This window comes from Podarcis vaucheri, assembly GCF_965113315.1.
Source record: "Podarcis vaucheri genome assembly, chromosome: 7".
In the NCBI taxonomy this organism is placed as follows: Eukaryota; Metazoa; Chordata; class Lepidosauria; order Squamata; family Lacertidae; genus Podarcis; species Podarcis vaucheri.
This window is the reverse complement of record NC_138765.1, coordinates 6235036-6253892: the sequence shown is the minus strand read 5'-3', so window position 1 is coordinate 6253892 and position 18857 is coordinate 6235036. Positions and strand designations below refer to the sequence as shown.

Genomic DNA, 18857 nt, shown 5'->3' with positions numbered 1-18857 from the left:
AGAGTGATTTCAGAGAGTGCCAGCCGTGTCGTGCTCTGGGACCCAGTGTCCTGCCGCTTGCACCTTGATGCAAGCTGACAATCTCGGACAATCTACGAGACAGTCCTCCCCCACCATGGGGAGTCTGCCAGGGCTAATTACCCCCATATCAGCCCTGAATTACCGGCACGGCTGGGATCCGATCGTATGGGAGTCAGCCATTTCCCACCGCCGGAAACTGGAAGCCCTTTGCCCCTTCCTCTTTTAAAGCCACCCAAGTCGGCGACCCATCGCTGCCTCCTGTAGGAGGGAGTTCCACAGATTAACTCCGCTTGAAGGAGGACTTCCTTTCACCTGTGCTAAGTCTCCCAACATTCCCTGAGTTCTACTGCGAGGAGAAAAACTTGCCTCCTGCAAAGCTGCCTCTCCCCAAAGTGAAAAAGCCCCGAATGCTGCAGCCTTTTCTCTCCATCACCCCCTTTTCTCTCTCCCCCCCCCCCCAGACAAGTGGATTTGAACACTAAGAACGTCTTTGGGCAGCCGCGGCTAAGAGCCTCCCTGCGCGACCTCCGCTCCCCACGCAAGACCTACAAGTCCACCATTGAGGACGACCTGAAGAAGCTGATCATCATGGACGGCGGCTCCGCTGAGCAGGAGAGGGATTTGGTGAGTTTGGGAGGAAGAGGGGGACTGGCAGACACACAGAGTCCAGCAGAAACACAACCCACTGCCTGACTTGCTGTATTTTTCGCTCCGTAAGACGCACCTGACTATAAGACGCACCTAGTTTTTAGTGGAGGAAAGGGGGAAAGCCCTGGTTTTTGTGGGATCAGCTCACAGTTGTGCGGCTTATTTTGCAAAGGGGAAAAGCCCCCTTTTTTGAGGATCAGTTGTTGAGCTTACTTTGCAAAGGGGGGAAATCCTGTTTCTATGGGATTCAGCACGCAGTTTGGCAGCTTCTTTAGGAAAGGAAAGGGAGCTGTTTCTACATTTTCCAGACAGATACAGTGGTACCTCGGGTTACATACGCTTCAGGTTACATACGCTTCAGGTTACAGACTCCTCTAACCCAGCAATAGTTAGAACTCTGCTTCAGGATGAGAACAGAAATTGTGCTCCGGCGGCAGCAGGAGGCCCCATTAGCGAAAGTGGTGCTTCAGGTTAAGAACAGTTTCAGGTTAAGAACGGACCTCCGGAACAAATTAAGTACTTAACACGAGGTACCACTGTAGTCTAATCAGCCAGTCACACGTCGCTGGGGAAACAAACGGCCTCCGTCTGCAGAACATTCAACAATGGAGGCCAGGGCAAGGGGGCAGGGCTGGAAAGGGAACCAGCGATTGACCACACATTCGCTCCATAAGACGCACAGACATTTTCCTTTACTTTTTAGGAGGAAAATGTGCGTCTTATGGAGCGAAAAATACAGTGCAGTGGTACCTTGGGTTGCGAACGGGATCCGTTCCAGAGCCCCGTTCGCATCCTGAATGGAACGTAAGATGCGACGGCGCGTGTGCACGGATCACGTTTTGCCACTTCCGCACATGACGGCATTTTGAGCGTCTGCGCATGCGCGAGCGACAAAACCCGGAAGTAACGTGCTCTGTTACTTCCGGGTTGCCGCAGAGTGCAACCTGAAAGCGCTCAACCTGAAGCACATTCAACTTGAGGTATGACTGCACAGTGATACCTCTGCATGTGAACAGGAGTCCTGTTCGCATCCTGAAGCAAACATAACACGTGACTGCACGTGCGCAGGTCACATTTCGCTGCTTCCGCGCATGCGCGTGACGGCATTTTGAGCGTATGCGCGAGCAGCGAAACCCAGAAGTAACATGTTCCGTTACTTCTGGGTCGCCGTAGAGCACAACCCGAAAACACTCAACCTGAACCATATACATCCCACGGTATGAATGTACTTGGAGCGCTTGCAGAATTGTACGGAGGTGGCAGGGAAATGAATAAATGGAGAGCTGGTGGGGGGCAGGAAGCGGGAGGGCCCAGCCTCTATTTTGTGCCACCTTCCCAGAGCCCAGGAAGCAAGGCGGAGCGATTAGGAAGCTCTTGGCGTGAGTCACCCGCGTGATTCAGCAACAAAACAAGCGAATGCTATTCCAGGCTGCACCCACAGAAGTCTAGTGTCCAGATCGAGGGAAGTCATAGTCCCTCTCTATTTGGCCTTGCTCAGACCACACTTGGAATACTGTGTCCAGTTCTGGGCACCACAGTTTAAGGAGGATGTTGGCAACTGGAAGGTGTGCAGAGGAGGGTGACCAAGATGATCAAGGGACTGGAAAATTAAGCCTCATGAGGAATGACCACCTGGCACAGATGCTTTAGCTGAGATTCCTGTGTTGCAGGGGGTTGGATTAAATGACCCAAGAGGTCACTTCCAAATCTCTGATTCTACGCTTCTGTGAATGGTTGCAGGAGTTGGGGCTGTTTGGCCCGGGAAAGAGATTACAGAGAGGTGACAGCCCTCTTCAAATACAGTGGACGCTTGCGAACGTGATCCGTGCGGGATGCACGTTCGCAACCCACAGCAGCACGTCTGCGCATGTGCGGGTTGCGATTCGGCGCTTCTGCGCATGCGCAAAGCGCGATTTAGAGCTTCTGCACACGCGAGGCCACCGAAACTCGGAAGTAACCTGTTCTGGTACTTCTGGATTTCGGCGGTCCATAACCCGGAAAAACGCAACCTGAAGCGTCTGTAACCCGAGGTATGACTGTACCTGAAGGGCTGTCCCATAGAAGAGGGAACAAGCTTGTTTTCCGTGGCTCCAGAGGTTGGGATCCGAACCAAGGGGTTCCAGTTGTTAACGGAGGAATCCGAGGGCTCCCTTGGGCAAAAAACAAAGACACCAACCAGGACAATTTGGAGCAAAACAGCAGCCTGTAGGCTTGGCCTTTATTGGAAACTGTGCGACAGGACTCACAAGTCCTGTCCCAGGACGCAGCAAAATGGAAGCCCGGAACAAAAAAGTCCCCAACTTTTATTAGTTGCTAATCCCCCAAACTACACCCCTAAGATTACATCACACCTACATCACAAAAAGGAGGGGTTGAGGGAGGAGTTGTGGTGGTATCTTGTCACCTGGCTGGTTCCTCCTTTCCCCCTCCCCATGAGTCATTTCCAGAGGACAAAGGGGAGTTGGCAGTTTCTGATCACTGCCCTTTGTTTCAGTCCGTGTTGAATCCATTCCCATATGCAAGTCTTTTGTGACCCTGATGGTCTTGGTCTTCTGTCTGGGACCATCAAAGTTGGCATGCCAACTGGGTAGGGCTCCTGAGGGTGTGTTGGTACGCTTAAGAGATTATGGCCGTCCTGTATCAAACCGTCCCCCTTTGATAGTCCTTTCTTCATGGAGCAAAATAAAAATGGATGTACGGTTGATTTACTATGAATTTATAACAGAAGAGTGTGTGTGTGTGTGTGTGTGTGTGTGTGTGTGTGTGTGTGTCGTGCTTGTACAAACTGAATGATGTGGGGGGGGCGTTCCTGCAACACAATGACAGGAAAGGGAATTCTTTGCCTAAACTTTGGGAAGGCTTTTCTGAGCCATTTTGACAGTGGAGCAGACTCCCTTGGAATTGTGCGGGACTCTCCTTCTTAAGCCCTCTGTCCACTGTAATTCCTGCGTTATTTCAGGGGGCTGGACTAGATGGCCCGCAGGGGTCCCTTTCCGCTCTATGAATCCAGGTGATGTGCTCTCCATCCTCTTTGCTCATGGGCCTCCCAGTAGCGTCTCTCTGGCCCCCATGGGAGAAAGAGGGTCCCCGGTCTCAGCGGGTCTTTCCTCTCCCGAGTCTCCTCTGACCGTGTCTCTCTTCCTGCCCTCAGTCCCCCCAGAAGACCCTGCAGAGGACGCTGTCGGACGAGAGCCTATGCAGTGGGAGGCGAGACCCCAGCTATGCCAGCGCCTACGGCTTTGAGCAGCCCCTGCCGGGGGACGTGCTCTTCACCAGCACCTTCAGCACCCTCCCCGTGCGGAAGCAGCACCCCGCCCCCAGCAATGGGGGCCTCTCGGAGAGGAAGGGTGAGTTCTGCTTTGGGGGGGAGCATAATAATAATAATAATAATAATAATAATAATTGTTGTTGTTGTTTAGTCGTTTAGTCGTGTCCGACTCTTCGTGACCCCATGGACCAGAGCACGACAGGCACTTCTGTCCTCCACTGCCTCCCGCAGTTTGATCAAACTCATGCTAGTAGCTTCAAGAACACCATCCAACCATCTCATTCTCTGTCGTCCCCTTCTCCTTGTGCCCTCCATCTTTCCCAACATCAGGGTCTTTTCCAGGGAGTCCTCTCTTCTCATGAGGTGGCCAAAGTATTGGAGCCTCAGCTTCACGATCTGTCCTTCCAGTGAGCACTCAGGGCTGATTTCCTTCAGAATGGAGAGGTTTGATCTTCTTGCAGTCCATGGGACTCTCAAGAGTCTCCTCCAGCACCATAATTCAAAAGCATCAATTCTTCGGCGATCAGCCTTCTTTATGGTCCAGCTCTCACTTCCATACATCACTACTGGGAAAACCATGGCTTTTACTATACGGACCTTTGTTGGCAAGGTGATGTCTCTGCTTTTTAAGATGTTGTCTAGGCTTGCCATCGCCTTTCTCCCAAGGAGCAGGCGTCTTTTAATTTCGTGACTGCTGTCACCATCTGCACTGATCATGGAGCCCAAGAAAGTAAAATCTCTCACTGCCTCCATTTCTTCCCCATCTATTTGCCAGGAGGTGATGGGCCCAGTGGCCATGATCTTCGTTTTTTTGATGTTGAGCTTCAGACCATATTTTGCGCTCTCCTCTTTCACCCTCATTAAAAGGTTCTTTAATTCCTCTTCACTTTCTGCCATCAAGGTTGTGTCATCTGCATATCTGAGGTTGTTGATATTTCTTCCGGCAATCTTAATTCCGGCTTGGGATTCATCCAGCCCAGCCTTTCGCATGATGAATTCCGCATATAAGTTAAATAAGCAGGGAGACAATATACAGCCTTGCCGTACTCCTTTCCCAATTTGGAACCAATCAGTTGTTCCATATCCAGTTCTAACTGTAGCTTCTTGTCCCACATAGAGATTTCGCAGGAGACAGATGAGGTGATCAGGCACTCCCATTTCTTTAAGAACTTGCCATAGTTTGCTGTGGTCAACACAGTCAAAGGCTTTTGCATAGTCAATGAAGCAGAAGTAGATGTCTTTCTGGAACTCTCTAGCTTTCTCCATTATCCAGCGCATGTTTGCAATTTGGTCTCTGGTTCCTCTGCCTCTTCTAAATCCAGCTTGCACTTCTGGGAGTTCTCGGTCCACATACTGCTTGAGCCTTCCTTGTAGAATTTTAAGCATAACCTTGCTAGCATGTGAAATGAGTGAAATTGTGCGGTAGTTGGAGCATTCTTTGGCACTGCCTTTCTTTGGGATTGGGATGTAGACTGATCTTCTCCAATAATAGATTTTTATTTATACCCCGCCCTTCCCGGTTCAGAAAACCGGGCTCAGGGCGGCTAACAACAAATTTTAAACAATTGTAGAAGCAGCATAAAATACAGTATAAAAACATGAGTAACAATAAAATTCAAAGTTCAGAAATCAATTTGGGGAAGCCACAAAGCCTAGGGCTCGCCGATCAGGTCGGCGGTTTGAATCCCTGTGACGGGGTGAGCTCCCGTTGCTCGGTCCCTGCTCCTGCCAACCTAGCAGTTCGAAAGCGCGTCAAAGTGCAAGTAGATAAATAGGTACCACTCTGGCGGGAAGATAAACGGCGTCTCTGTGCGCTGCTCTGGTTCGCCAGAAGCGGCTTAGTCCTGCTGGCCACATGACCCGGAAGCTGTACGCCGGCTCCCTCGGCCAATAAAGTGAGATGAGCGCCGCAACCCAAGAGTCGGCCACAACTGGACCTAATGGTCAGGGGTCCCTTTTACCTTTTACATCTAATAAGCGTTAGATAGTCACCAGGGCTACCTGGCTGAATTAGTCCTACTTGGGCCAGCGAGGAGGCCAGGGGAGGATTATCAACGCTTCCCTCCAAGGGTTTTGGGAGCATTCACTGCCTCTGACCATGGAGGGCAGAGCAGAGCCATCCTGACTGGGAGCCTCTCCTCCTCCGTGAATTTGCCCAACCCTCTTTTTTTAAAGGCATCCAGGTGTCTTCATTGCCTCCTGTGGCAGGGAGTTCCACAGTTTAACACTGTGCTACGTGAAGGAGGACTTCCTACTACTATTATTATTATCATTAATTTATTAAATTTGTATACTGCTGTATAAAGGAGAGTTTCTTTTTATCCGTCCTGAATCTTCCAACATCCGCCTTCCTTTGGATGTCACGAGTTCGAGCACTGGGAGAGGGAGAAATGCTTTTCTCTGTTCACTTTCTCCCGGCCAAGTATCCTTTTAAGCCTCCCCCCCTCGTCTATTGTGAGCCAAAGGGGGACCCCCCCCCCCGCCAAGGCAAGGTGGTGTACGTGGTTTACCCCTCCTCTCACCCCATAATAACAACAACAACAACCCTGGGAGGTAGCCTGAGCCGGGAGATGCAGCGACTGGCCCCAAAGCCCCGAGCTTTGTGGCCACGTGGCAGGATCTGAACCCTGGTCTCTCCCGGGGCCTAGTTGGTAGTGGCTCCCCAGAGCCCCAGAATCTTCTGCCGACTGGAGAGGCTGTGTCTTGGCTCTGATTCCACCTGGTGGGGGGGCCTCCAAACCGGGCGCGACTTGGCATGGAGGGTGGTCTTGTCTGGGGAGACGTTGGCGGCCGCCTGACGAAGCTGTTGCTCTCCCTGCAGGCGCCATTTCGGCCTCTGAGCTCTCCTTGACGGATGTGCGGGAAAAGCCTCTGCGGCGCATTGACCCGGGCATGATGCCCCTTCCGGACACGGCCGCCGGCCTGGAGTGGTCCAGTTTGGTCAACGCGGCCAAGGCCTACGAAGGTAGGGAAGGCCTCCCTGGGCAGCGTTGCCAGATGCCAGCATGTGGAAGCGGTTGCCTGGGGGTCTCTGGGGGGCTTGACCCTCCTTGCACTGGGGCAGAGGCTCCCCGGGGCCTGTGCTTGGCTGGCGCAGGGTTTCTAGTCCTAAAGGAAGCCGGCTCCTGGGTTCTCTCCCGGGAGTGGCATGGGGCCTTGCGAGGCTCCTGGCCGCAGCTGAGCACCTTGTTTCGTGAATTACTTTTATTTCCTGAAATTTACGCGCCGCTTGATTGTTTTATGAGAGCCATTTACAGAAAAGATGAAAGCGTAAGATTGTCACTTGAGAAAAGCTAAGAGCGATGATTTAAGACTTTCAAAAAGTTTGAATGACAACATTACCAAACTTAAAACCATGGAGAGACCTGGTATGAACAAAGACACTGGATTCTTATCTCATTATACATGACTAAGCCATTTCTCACCTTCTCACCCCTTGCCTTTTCCTGTAAGACCTATTGCAGTGGTTAAGAGTCGTCAACAGGCTCATCTCAGCTATCTGCCAATCTCCCATTCCCACCACCCTCCTGAGTAATACCCCTCCCCACCTTCTCACTATATAGAAGGATCTGGCAACTTCTGTTTCAGTGTATCTGAAGAAGTGTGCATGCACACGAAAGCTCATACCAAGAACTAACTTAGTTGGTCTTTAAGGTGCTACTGGAAGGAATTTTTTTATTTTAACAGACTAAAAGACGCACTAAAACTTCCCAAGCATGCAGGCAGACTCGGCTAAGCAGAAATACGGTTTTAGCTGGAAGCAATGCAGTGATGCCAAAGGCAGGGATTTCTGAAATTTGGGCACCACCACTCTGTAAGGTTGATTTCTTACCAGGTTAGGGATGAATTATGTGGCCCCTGTCACAGGGCCAGTTGCACCCATGGAAGCGGTCGAGTGGGCGCACAGGGGGCGAGGAAGATCTCGCAGCTCAACTGGACCCATGTTGTTAATTGTGAACAGCTGTGTGCTTCCTGCCTTGCAGGGGGTTGGGCTAGATGGCCTTTGGGGGTCCCTTCCAACTCTTCAATTCTGTGATTGCATCAGCTGAACTAGGAGGCTTGTGGCTCTTTCTGGGCGCCTCTCTCACATCATTTTGAGAGCCTGGGAGGGGAAGAAGGGGTGTCCCCGAGTCCCAGGAAATATAATAATAATAATAATAATAATAATAATAATAATAATAATAATAATAAATTTATTTATACACCGCCCTCCCCAGCCAAGACCGGGCTCAGGGCGGCTAACACCAGGTATAAAAACAATTGATTAAAATACAACTTAAAAAAACAAGATTAAAATACAACATTAAAATGCAGCCTCATTTCAGTAGAAACTCAAATCAAAAACTTTTTGGGGATGAAAACATCAAATCTTCACCAAAGCCAACTATCCAGACTGGTCCTACGTGGGCCAGAAAAAAGCCGGGGAAGTCCCCAAGTAGGGGTTCCGTCACAGAAGGAGAAAGGAAAGAGGGGAAGGGGATCAAGTTGATTCCAAGCCAAAGGCCAAGCGGAACAACTCAGTCTTACAGGCCCTGCGGAAATAAATCAGATCCCGCAGGGCCCCGGTCTCATGAGACAGAGCGTTCCACCAGGCCGGGGCCAGTGTTGAAAAGGCCCTGGCTCTGGTTGAGGCTGACTTCCTTAGGGGCCAGGACCTCTAGGATGTTGCTATTTATGGACCTAAAGGTCCTCCGTGGGGCATTCCGCTCCAGTTTTGCTTAATGGGGAGTTTCCTCCCCGCTCTCCTGGTGCCCTTGCTGCCTTCTTGGTGGCGCAGACCTGAAGCCGTTGTTTGCAGAAGGCGTCTTACCTGCAAAGTCAGACGGAGGACCAAGGTGGAGACTGAGATCTCCAGACCCCCTCAGGGCCTGCCAGGGCAGCTCTAGGGATCTCTTAAGTCAGGGGTGCCCAGCAGGTTGATCGCGATCTACCGGTCGATTGTGGGGTATCCCTAGTCGATCCTGGTCGATTGCGTGACCCCAATTCCCCCCCCCCAGAAATCTCAACAACTCTGGTCAGTCCAATGGGTAGATCACCGCCAGTTTATTTAGAGAGGGAGTAGATCGCAGTCTCTTGGAAGTTGGACACCCCTGTCTTAAGTCATGCGTTGCTGAGTTCAAGGCTGGATTCCCGGAACCGTCAGTGCAAAACGCTGCAGCGGGGTTGCTGACGAGAGCAAGGCCTGAAACCCCTTTGCTGGGATATCTGCGCTGGAGGCCCATTTGCTCCTGAGTCAACTTCAAGGTGTTACAGTCCGTATAGAAAAACCCCTCAACAAATTGGGACCAGTTTACCTGCAAGGTGGCCTTCGCCCATCCATGCCCACTCAACCACTTGGATCAGCAGAACGGGCGCTGCTGCAGGTGCCAGGTAATGCCTGCTGCACCTGTGTAAGAGCTCGGTCGTTCCTAGTCTGGCCACACCTGCACTTTGGAACTCCCTGCCTTTTGATACCATGCAGTCTCCCTTCCAAGCTACAAGAAAGAAGATTCCACCTAAACATTAGGAAGAACTTCCTGACAGTAAGAGCTGTTCGACAGTGGAATTTGCTGCCAAGGAGTGTGGTGGAGTCTCCTACTTTGGAGGTCTTTAAGCAGAGGCTTGACAACCATATGTCAGGAGTGCTCTGATGGTGTTTCCTGCTTGGCAGGGGGTTGGACTCGATGGCCCTTGTGGTCTCTTCCAACTCTAGGATTCTATGATTCTATGATTCTATTCCTTTTGGGTGCCCATTTAAAACGCATCCTTGTTTAGACAAGCCTCACCCAGATGCTTAGAAACCTGGCGTGAGTTTTGACCTGTTTTTAGTCTATTTCATCTTTCTGTTTTAAACAGAAATATTAAACAGAAACATAAAATCTTATGCTTTTATCTTTTCTTTTCTTTGAGGGTTTTTGTTTTGCGGTCAAGCTGTGTATAAATTTCCTGAAATGGGGGAAAAAACCTGAATGAATAAATGTGGTTGGATCTGTGAAAGAGGCACTGAATTTGGATTTGGGGTAGGGGAGTGAGTTTCCTCCTTGAAAAAATGAAAGAAAAATCCCAGGCACTCCGCTTGCCGTCTGTCTGGGCTTAGCCTTCCCAGACATTTCCCCCCCCCACTTCTTCCTGGTCGCCAGCATCCTGGATTAGCCCCCACCCCTGGATTAGCCCCCCCACCCCTGCTGGCCTCTCAGCTGAGCCTCTTGTCTTCAAAGCCCCAGCCTCCTTCTGCCCCAGCGCTTCCATTTCAGATTTAATTTGCACACTGCCTCTCCATAATGCGCAAGCCGGAAAACGCAATAAAACGTCGAGGATTGCACTCCTTGTAGCTTCCGATCCAGTGCACATAAATTTATTTTTAAATGATTTTCGAATGAACATCAAACGGAGCAGGATTCCACAACCCTTTCGAAAACCCAGATATCAAAAAATTGCTTGCAAAAATCGGTAGAGGAGCAATGGCCGTGTCACAATACGTTAAAATGCCACCGTGGGTTGCGAGTGACCCGGGTGAGCCCCTGAGCAGCTTGGGGGTGCCCTGAGCCCCCTCCCCACTCCCTCTCTGCCCCCCCCACACGGCCGCTTTCATTTCTAGCCAGGCAAGCTAATGAGGACCTGGCTGCGGTTTCTGCCCCTGGGGGAGCCGCCTGCCTCCGTGACCTGCTTTCCTTTGGGCTGGAGGAGGAGGAGCAGTGGCTCGGCTCTCGTTGCTGAGCCGAAAGTAGGGCAGGGGGGTGGAGAGCGGCTGCGTGTCCGGGCAAGGCCCGGCTCCGGCAGGGATCTCCCTTGGCAGCAAGGAGGAGCAGCCGCCTCCCTGCCGGCGGGGGGGGGGGCGGGGAGGAGGTTCGGCAATCTGCTCAGGCCTGCCATCTGCGTCACGACGCCGGCGCCACCCTCCCTGCCTGCCTCCCGACTCCCGTGCAGAGCAGCCACTCGGCCGAGCACAGAGGAAGGAGACGGGCCATCGGCCGCACGCTGCTCAGCTCACCTGTGCCTCCTGCTCTGCTCTGGTGCCCGGGAGCCCGGCGGGGAAAGGTAGGAGCGGGCAAACGCCCTCCAGGAAGCACCCGGGTCTCCCTTGGGTGCCCTGCGGCCACAGAGGGGGAGAGAGGGGCCCTTTCTCTTGTTGCCTGTTGCAGCAGCCCCTTGCCTTTCTGCCCTGTGGCTCGGAAGACGGGGGTGACCCACCAATCCAAGGGCTGGCAGGAGACTGGAGCTGAAAGCGTTTCGGGGCGAAAGCCCAGGACTCTGCGGGCATAGAGCTGGTGGCATCTGCCCCTGTTCCACAGCAGGGCAGAATCCCTGGCCTGGCAACGCACAGCACCCATAGGTGTGGGTCATACAATGGCCGTGGGGAGAGGGGTTTTAAAGCTGTCCAAGTGCCACCAAAGAGTGCTATGTTCTTCCCAGCATCTTCTGGTGCTTTGGGGAGCAGGGACCCCCTCCTGCCTCCCCCCCAGCATCCCCCCCTCTTTCCCCCTGGAACCAGAGTTCGAAGGGACCCCAAGGGCCATCTAGTCCAACCCAGGAATCTCAGCTGAGGCTTCCCTGGCCGACGGCCCCCAAACCACGCACCCCGGCGACTCCCTGCCTCTTGACATTTCAGGCGCTCTATATTTAGGCTCCTGTGCCTTGGAAGTTCGGCGTCCCTGCCTTAATTAGCACTTGGCTGTTTTAATTGAGGGAAAGGGAGAAGGGAGGGGTTGGTCACAGCGCTGGGGGGAGTGGAAGAGCTCAGCAGTTGCTGGGGGGGCGTGTTGAATGGGGAGGTGAAAGGCTTTGCTGGAGAAGCAGCTAATTGGGTGAGAGGGGAGGGCAAGAGCTGGGGGTGGAGCCCCCCACCAAGCCTCTTTGATGCTCAATGGCGGTGGCAGGAGATTTCAAGCAGATAGCGCTGAGATCACCAGGGCACGGGAACCTCGGCCCTTGCCCTGAGCTCGGAGGGAACAAACGCCCTGACTCCTTCAGGCCCAGCGCTGTTGCAGAACCCAAATCCCAAGTCGCCCGTCAAAGCGGCAGCAGCAAATCCCAGTGGCTGCCTGCCAGGGAAGGGCTGGGCTCCCAGTGTGTTGCCTGGCCAGTTTGAGCCCCACAGCGCTGGGCCAGCTGCACCTGCAGCCCCAGCGCTGCAGCCTCGGAAAATGGGCTGGGACTCCATTCTCTGCTTCTGCATTCCGAAGGCTCTGGCAATGGCACCAGGTGGGTTATCACCTGGCCCTAAGAACCTGTGAATTAATAATAATAATAATAATAATTTTATTTATATCCCGCCCTCCCCAGCCGAAGCCGGGCTCAGAGCGGCTAACAACAATAAAAATAACACAGTTTACATAAAATCACAATCAATTGATTGAAATACATTCTAAACTCAATTCATTCTAAAATCAAATCAAAATAAAATCAATGGCAACCATTGGGCTAGAGTGCTATGAGGATTACAGAAGGGGGGGGTCAGACTGTGCCTTGGCCAAAGGCCTGGTGGAACAGCTCCGTCTTGCAGGCCCTGTGGAAAGATGTCAAGTCCCGCAGGGCCCTGGTCTCTTGTGACAGAGTGTTCCACCAGATCGGGGCCACGACCGAAAAAGCCCTGGCTCTGGTTAAGGCCAGCCTAACTTCTCTGTGGCCTGGGACCTTCAAGATGTTTTTATTTGAAGACCGTAAGGTCCTCCGTGGGACATACCAGGAGAGGTGGTCCCGTAGGTACGAGGGTCCTAGGCCATATATGGCATTATTATTATTATTATTATTATTATTATTATTATTATTATTATTATTATTATTAATACCCCTCCCATCTGGCAGGGTTTCCCCAGCCACTCTGGGCGGCTTCCAACAAAATATTAAAATACAGTAATGCATCAAACATTAAAAGCTTTCAGAAAGGGCTGCTTTCAGATGTCTTCTAAAAATCTGGTAGTTGTTGTTCTGTTTGACATCTGGTGGGAGGGCGTTCCACAGGGCGGGCGCCACCACCAAGAAGACCCTCTGCCTGGTTCCCTGTAACTTGGCTTCTCGCAGTGAGGGAACCGCCAGAAGGCCCTCGGCGCTGGACCTCAGCGTCCGGGCAGAACGATGGGGGTGGAGACGCTCCTTCAGGTATACTGGGCCGAGGCCGTTTAGGGCTTTAAAGGCAAGCAGCAACACTTGGAATTGTGCTCGGAAACGTGCAGAAAAATGGGGCAATGGGCCCTGCCAGGAAGGGGGGGCTGTTATTTGGCCTGCTGGGGGTTACCGCGCTGCAAATCTCTCCTCTTCCTGCTCCCCTTTCAGTGCAAAGAGCGGTCTCCCTCTTCTCCCTCCATGACGCCACGCTGAGCCCGGACGTCCCCTCTGCCCACAGCCCCGTCCTGGGGCACCTGAGCCTGGAGCGGCAGCTGACGCCCCGCACGACACCCACCATGAGGTGAGAGAGACCCCCCCTCTCCCGGCAGAAGCCCCTTCCTCCAGCCCCTCGCTTTTATATTTGGGGAAGGCGGGTCCTGGCCTCCCACTTCCCAGCCGGGAGTGTGTTTCTGGCACTGAACGTGGGCCCTCCAGGGGGCAAGGGGGCTGTCCTGGGCTTCCTCTCCTGCTTCTCCCTGGGGGAGCAAGGTCTCTGGTGGGGGCAAAAAATGTGGGGGGGGAGCTGCAGGTACACATTCTCTGGATGCCCAGGGTGGAGGGGAATCGACCTAAAATAATGGGCTGCCCTTTTTGCACAGCTCTGGGGGGGTTTGGGGGGGCACTTCCATTTCAACCTGCTTCTGGACATTTTGGGGTCAGGGCACCGGCTGGGGGTCTTGACAGGGGGGCTCTGTTCTCATACGGGGAGTGGGGCTAAGATACAAGCGCTAATCTGCCTTCACTCACTTGCCACCTTCCATCTTCTCCGAGGAGGGATCTCGGCCCTCGTTTTCTCCAATTACCGTATTTTTTTGCTCTATAAGACTCACTTTCTCCCTCCTAAAAAGTAAGGGGAAATGTGTGTGCGTGTCTTATGGAGCGAATGCAGGCTGCGCAGCTATCCCAGAAGCCAGAACAGCAAGAGAGATCGCTGCTTTCACCGCGCAGCGATCCCTCTTGCTGTTCTGGCTTCTGAGATTCAGAATATTTTTTTTCTTGTTTTCCTCCTCCAAAAACTAGGTGCGTCTTATGGTCTGGTGCGTCTTCTAGAGCGAAAAATACGGTAGTTTTGTTCCACCTTAAAAGGGTACAGGCATGACAGGCATGAGCTTGGTGATGGCCGAGTAGGCGAGATTTGGACCCCAGTTCCTCCCAGGCCCCTGGTACAATGCTCTAACCACTGCGCCATGCTGCCTCTTGACACTCTGCTCTCCCCTCCCTCCCTCCGCAGCGAGGAGCCCTCTGTGGACCTGACGGGCAAAGTCTACCAGCTGGAGGCCATGTTGAAGCAGCTCCATAGCGACCTGCAGAAAGTAAGATTGTGGTCTGTCCCCCCAGGGGATGGTTCAAAGTGGGGGGAGGGCGCTCTTTTCCCTCCAAGCCCTGGAGGACCCTCCTCATTTAATAATAATAATAAAATTTTATTTATATCCCGCCCTCCCCAGCCGAAGCCGGGCTCAGAGCGGCTAACAGCAATAAAAGTAACAAACAGCGTTCTAAAATCAATTCATTCTAAAATCAGTTCAGAATCAAATTAATGGCAACCATTGGGGTAGACTTCTATGAGGATGAACAAAGGAGGGGGGTCAGTCTGTGCCCTGGCCAAAGGCCTGGTGGAACAGCTCTGTCTTGCAGGCCCTGCGGAAAGATGTCAAGTCCCGCAGGGCCCTAGTCTCTTGTGACAGAGCATTCCACCAAATCTGGGCCACGGCTGAAAAATCCCTGGCTCTGGTTGAGGCCAGCCTAACTTCCCTGTGGCCCGGGACCTCCAAAATGTTTCTGTTTGAAGACTGCAAGGTCCTCCGTGGGGCATACCAGGAGAGGCGGTCCCGTAGGTACGAGGGTCCTAGGCCGTATAGGGCTTTAAAGGTTAAAACCAGCACCTTAAACCTGATCCTGTACTCCACCGGGAGCCAGTGCAGTTGGTATAGCACTGGATGAATGTGATCCCGCGGCGATGACCCCGTAAGGAGTCTCGCCGTGGCATTCTGCACCCGCTGGAGTTTCTGGGTCAGTCTCAAGGGCAGCCCCACGTAGAGTGATGTTAAAGGGATGTTGGGTTGGGATACTTACTTGGGAGTGGGGAGGGACAGCAGATGAACCCCCAGAAAGTTGACAGACAAGGGGCAAGAAGGGAGCCCGGACTCCTGGGTTCTCTTCTCATCCGGTGGTGCAGCTCGACTCTGAGCCGCTGTGCCTGCCTCCTGCTTCACTGAATGGAGTTGGGAGGCACCCCAGAGCTCATCTAGTCTGACCCCCTGGAACGCAGGCATCGCAGCCAAGACGTCCACGACAGATGGCCGTCCAACCTCCAGCAATGGAGAGGCCTCCACCGTCCGAGGAAGTCTCTTGTGGCTTCTGATCTCTGTGCAGAGGAAGGGGGCTTCTCCCTAGAACTCACGGAAGATTCAGGACAAAACGAAAGACTTATTCGCCCCGTGTTTAGTTACACTGTGGAACTCCCTGCTCCAGGAGTGGCTTTAAAAGAGGATTGGGCAAATTCACAGGGGAGGAGAGGGCTTTGGGTGACTCTTAGCCAGGATGGCTCGGCTCTGCCTTCACAGCCAGAGTCAACCATGCTTCTGAATCCCAGGGGCTGGAAACCCCAGGAGGGCAGAGTTGCTCTTGAGCTCCAATTCTGCTTAATAATAATAATAATAATTTATTATTTAAACCCCGCCCATCTGGCTGAGTTTCCCCAGCCACTCTGGGCAGCTCCCAATCGAGTGTTAAAAACAATATAGCATTAAATATTAAAAACTTCCCTAAACAGGGCTGCCTTCAGATGTCTTTTAAAGATAAGCTAGCTACTTAATTCCTTCACACCTGAAGGGAGGGCGTTCCACAGGGCGGGCGCCACCACCGAGAAGGCCCTCTGCCTGGTTCCCTGTAACCTCACTTCTCGCAGGGAGGGAACTGCCAGAAGGCCCTCAGCGCTGGATCTCAGTTTCCGGGCTGAACGATGGGGGTGGAGACGCTCCTTCAGGTACGCTTGCGGGTATCTCATCACAGGCATCTCTTTGGCCACTGTGAGAACAGGATGCCGGACTCGATGGGCCCCCTTTGGCCCGATCCGGCAGCCAGGCTCTTCTTCGGCTGTTATGGGGCCTCCAGCTGCAGAGGCAGTCGATCTGTGTTCCTAAGTTCTCAGGGGTATTTGGCCCCTGTTGAGGAGAGGATAGTGGACGAGGCGGACCACTGCACACACACCCCTCTAGCTTCCCCGATTCCCACCTCCCTCTCTCTTTTCCCAGGAGAAGCAGGACAAGGTGGTCCTGCAGGCGGAGGTGGCCAACTTGCGCCACAACAACCAGCGCCTGCAGGAGGAGTCCCAGACGGCCAACGAGCAGCTGCGGAAGTTTGCTGAGATCTTCTCCAGCGCCGTGGAGAAGAAGGAGCTGTGAGCTTGCCGGAGAGCAGGGCTGCTTGGAAGCGAGAGATGAGGGGCTTGGTGGTGGTGGCTCCTCTGGCGCGGGACCCCAACAATGCCCTGGCCAGCCTCCCTCCTTCTTCCTTGGGGAGCAGGGCCACCTCTCCTCCCGCCCTCCTGCCTGCCCGCTTCCCAACCTGGCACCAGGCGTGGCCCAGGGCACCACTTGCCACAGGTGTACTCTCAGGTGCTTCCTTGGGCGTTTGCCAAGAGAACTGCGATATGGGCACCTGGGCTCACCCAGCCTGAGCAGGGTAGGGGGCTGCCGCTGCCCTCACCGCCTCTGCCCATCCTGGATCGCCACCAGGGGGCGCCTTGGCGCTTGACAGACTCTGGGTGTTTGGGGGGAGGGGGCCTTCGAGCGAGACCACCGAGAATCTCAAAAGAGCACTTTCTCACGACTAAATTATTTTCTAGAGAACGCAAGGATGGGAGTGGCTCAGGAAGTAAAAAAAAAAAAGAAGTTTAAATGTATATGTTCTTTATAAAACACTATATTTGTATAAATGGTACTGTTTGTAACTCCACCCACCCGCCCCTCTGGAGATCTCTGTGCATGCCTCAGAACTCAGCACACACACACAGACACAAACGGTTGCACAGCGGCAGCAGAAGTTGGGAGCTGTGGGACCTGGACAGTCCTGGGAATCGGGGCAGGAGTGGTGCCCCTGCCCCACTGGCCGGGGGGGGGCGCTTGCCTCTCTTGTGTGGCAACGGGCGGTCCTGCCATTGGGGGCCACTCTTCCCTCCAGCTCCTCCTGGGAATCAGTGCCTCTCGCATTTCCCGACCTCTGGTCCCGCCACACACACACAGACACACACACACCCCGGGCACCCCTGTGCCTGAGCAACTCTTCGGCAATAAGGAAATGCGTGTGGGCAGTTGGTACATTGTGGTTGTGAAACGCAGACCCTGTTGCGGCTTCTCCTTGTTTGCAGGTTGTTGTTGTTGTTGTGTGTTAAAAGCACATGGTCTGGACCAGCAGAGCCATTTTGGGGGTGCTTTGAGCAGGAGGGGGTCCATTGCAGGAGGAACAATACCCCTTTCCCAGCTGGGCTCAGGGCGGGGGGTGTCCTGGAGGCCTGGTGGGGGCCAGCAGAGCTGAGAAAGGGAAGCCCGGGGGGGGCGCTTCCAGCTGCTAGCATAGGGCGCAGGGTCTTCCCGGGACGCCCCCAACTGTGATGTTGTGCACCCCTCGCCAAATTGCCAAGCCAGCGTCTGAACTATGCAAACCCCAGACCCACCCAGCGGTGGGGGGCTTCCTGGCCCTTCCCCCGACGACAAGGCCTTCCACTACCTGCCCTTCCCCAGTGAGGGGGGCAAGGGCCATTGGAATTGCTGCAAGAAAAAATGTGGGGTTTTTTTGCAGGGGGCGGGTAGCCAGGAAAGTGGGGAAGAATCTCCGAGCTCCGACAGCATCCCAGGAACTTACACCATGATCGTCTTAACTCCCTGGGGTGCTACCCCTTTCGCACCCCCAGCTCAACCTTTAAGGAGCCTGCCCCCCCCCCAGTAGAGCCATAGGGCCTGGCGGAGAGAGAAGCCTTCTCCACCTTCTCCAGAGCCAACTTAGGGGTGCAAACGCCAGGCAGATTCTCAGCCAGAAGTGGCAAAGCCCAGCCCCCCACCCCTGCCAGACCCCCTTCCCCAAAACTCCCCCTGAATTTTGTACCAGTATCTCACTGCAATTTGTACGGATTATTGTCTTCCCCCGTTCCCACTTTAAAAATAAGAATAAATCTATCCTTTAGCGTTCCTCTCTGTGACATGGAAGACCCCCCTCCACTGGGGTGGGAGGAGTGGGGGGGGGCCTCGCCTTCATTTTTTTTGTCAGTCGTGTTGTGTGAGTTGTTTCTTGTGTTAATTTTATAAGAATCTTTTGGGATCAGATCTTGTCTTATTTAATTATTATTTTTTTGTCTTAAAAATTGCTGATAGGAAAGAGCAACAACCAGCCTTTTGTAAAAAGAAAAAAAGGAGGAGGGGGGGGAAGAATAAATTCCCCCAGTATAATTCTCTGGAATCCTCAATGATAGTTTCTTTGGGGCAACACACCTCTTGGGTGTTGGGGTGGGGAAGGAGAGAAATAAAATAAACATTTCATAGAAAACCTTGTGTGATTCCTCGAGCGCACCCCCTCCTCTCTCTCTTTTCCTTCCTTCCTTTTTTCCTTCTCTCTCTCTCTTGAACGGAGACCCCAGATTTTGCCTGAGTGTTGAGGCAAAAAGGGGGGAGGGCAGCATCTTCAGCCTGGTACCCAAACATCCTCCTCTTCCTGTCCTGTTGTCATGGCAACAGCTCTTGCTACAAGACACCAGCTTTGCCTTGCCAGGTGCAAGAATGAGGATGATGGCAGCGCTGTGTGGGAGGGGAGCTGCCCTTCCCATCTCCCCCCCCCAAATAAC

General features: G+C 53.3%; 1 protein-coding gene across 3 annotated transcripts in view; it reads left to right on the top strand.

The window, feature by feature from the left end:
• Positions 1-18562, top strand: part of SIPA1L3 (signal induced proliferation associated 1 like 3) — a 110993-nt gene extending 92431 nt beyond the window's left edge. For all 3 annotated transcript variants that reach the window (XM_082230942.1, XM_082230943.1, XM_082230941.1), the window contains 6 exons: positions 483-645; positions 3821-4016; positions 6759-6902; positions 13190-13322; positions 14253-14334; positions 16276-18562. In XM_082230942.1, the coding sequence (XP_082087068.1) occupies positions 483-645; positions 3821-4016; positions 6759-6902; positions 13190-13322; positions 14253-14334; positions 16276-16425 (868 nt within the window). In that variant the 3' untranslated portion in view covers positions 16426-18562. The remainder of the gene's footprint in view (positions 1-482; positions 646-3820; positions 4017-6758; positions 6903-13189; positions 13323-14252; positions 14335-16275) is intronic.
• Positions 18563-18857: the final 295 nt, after the last annotated feature.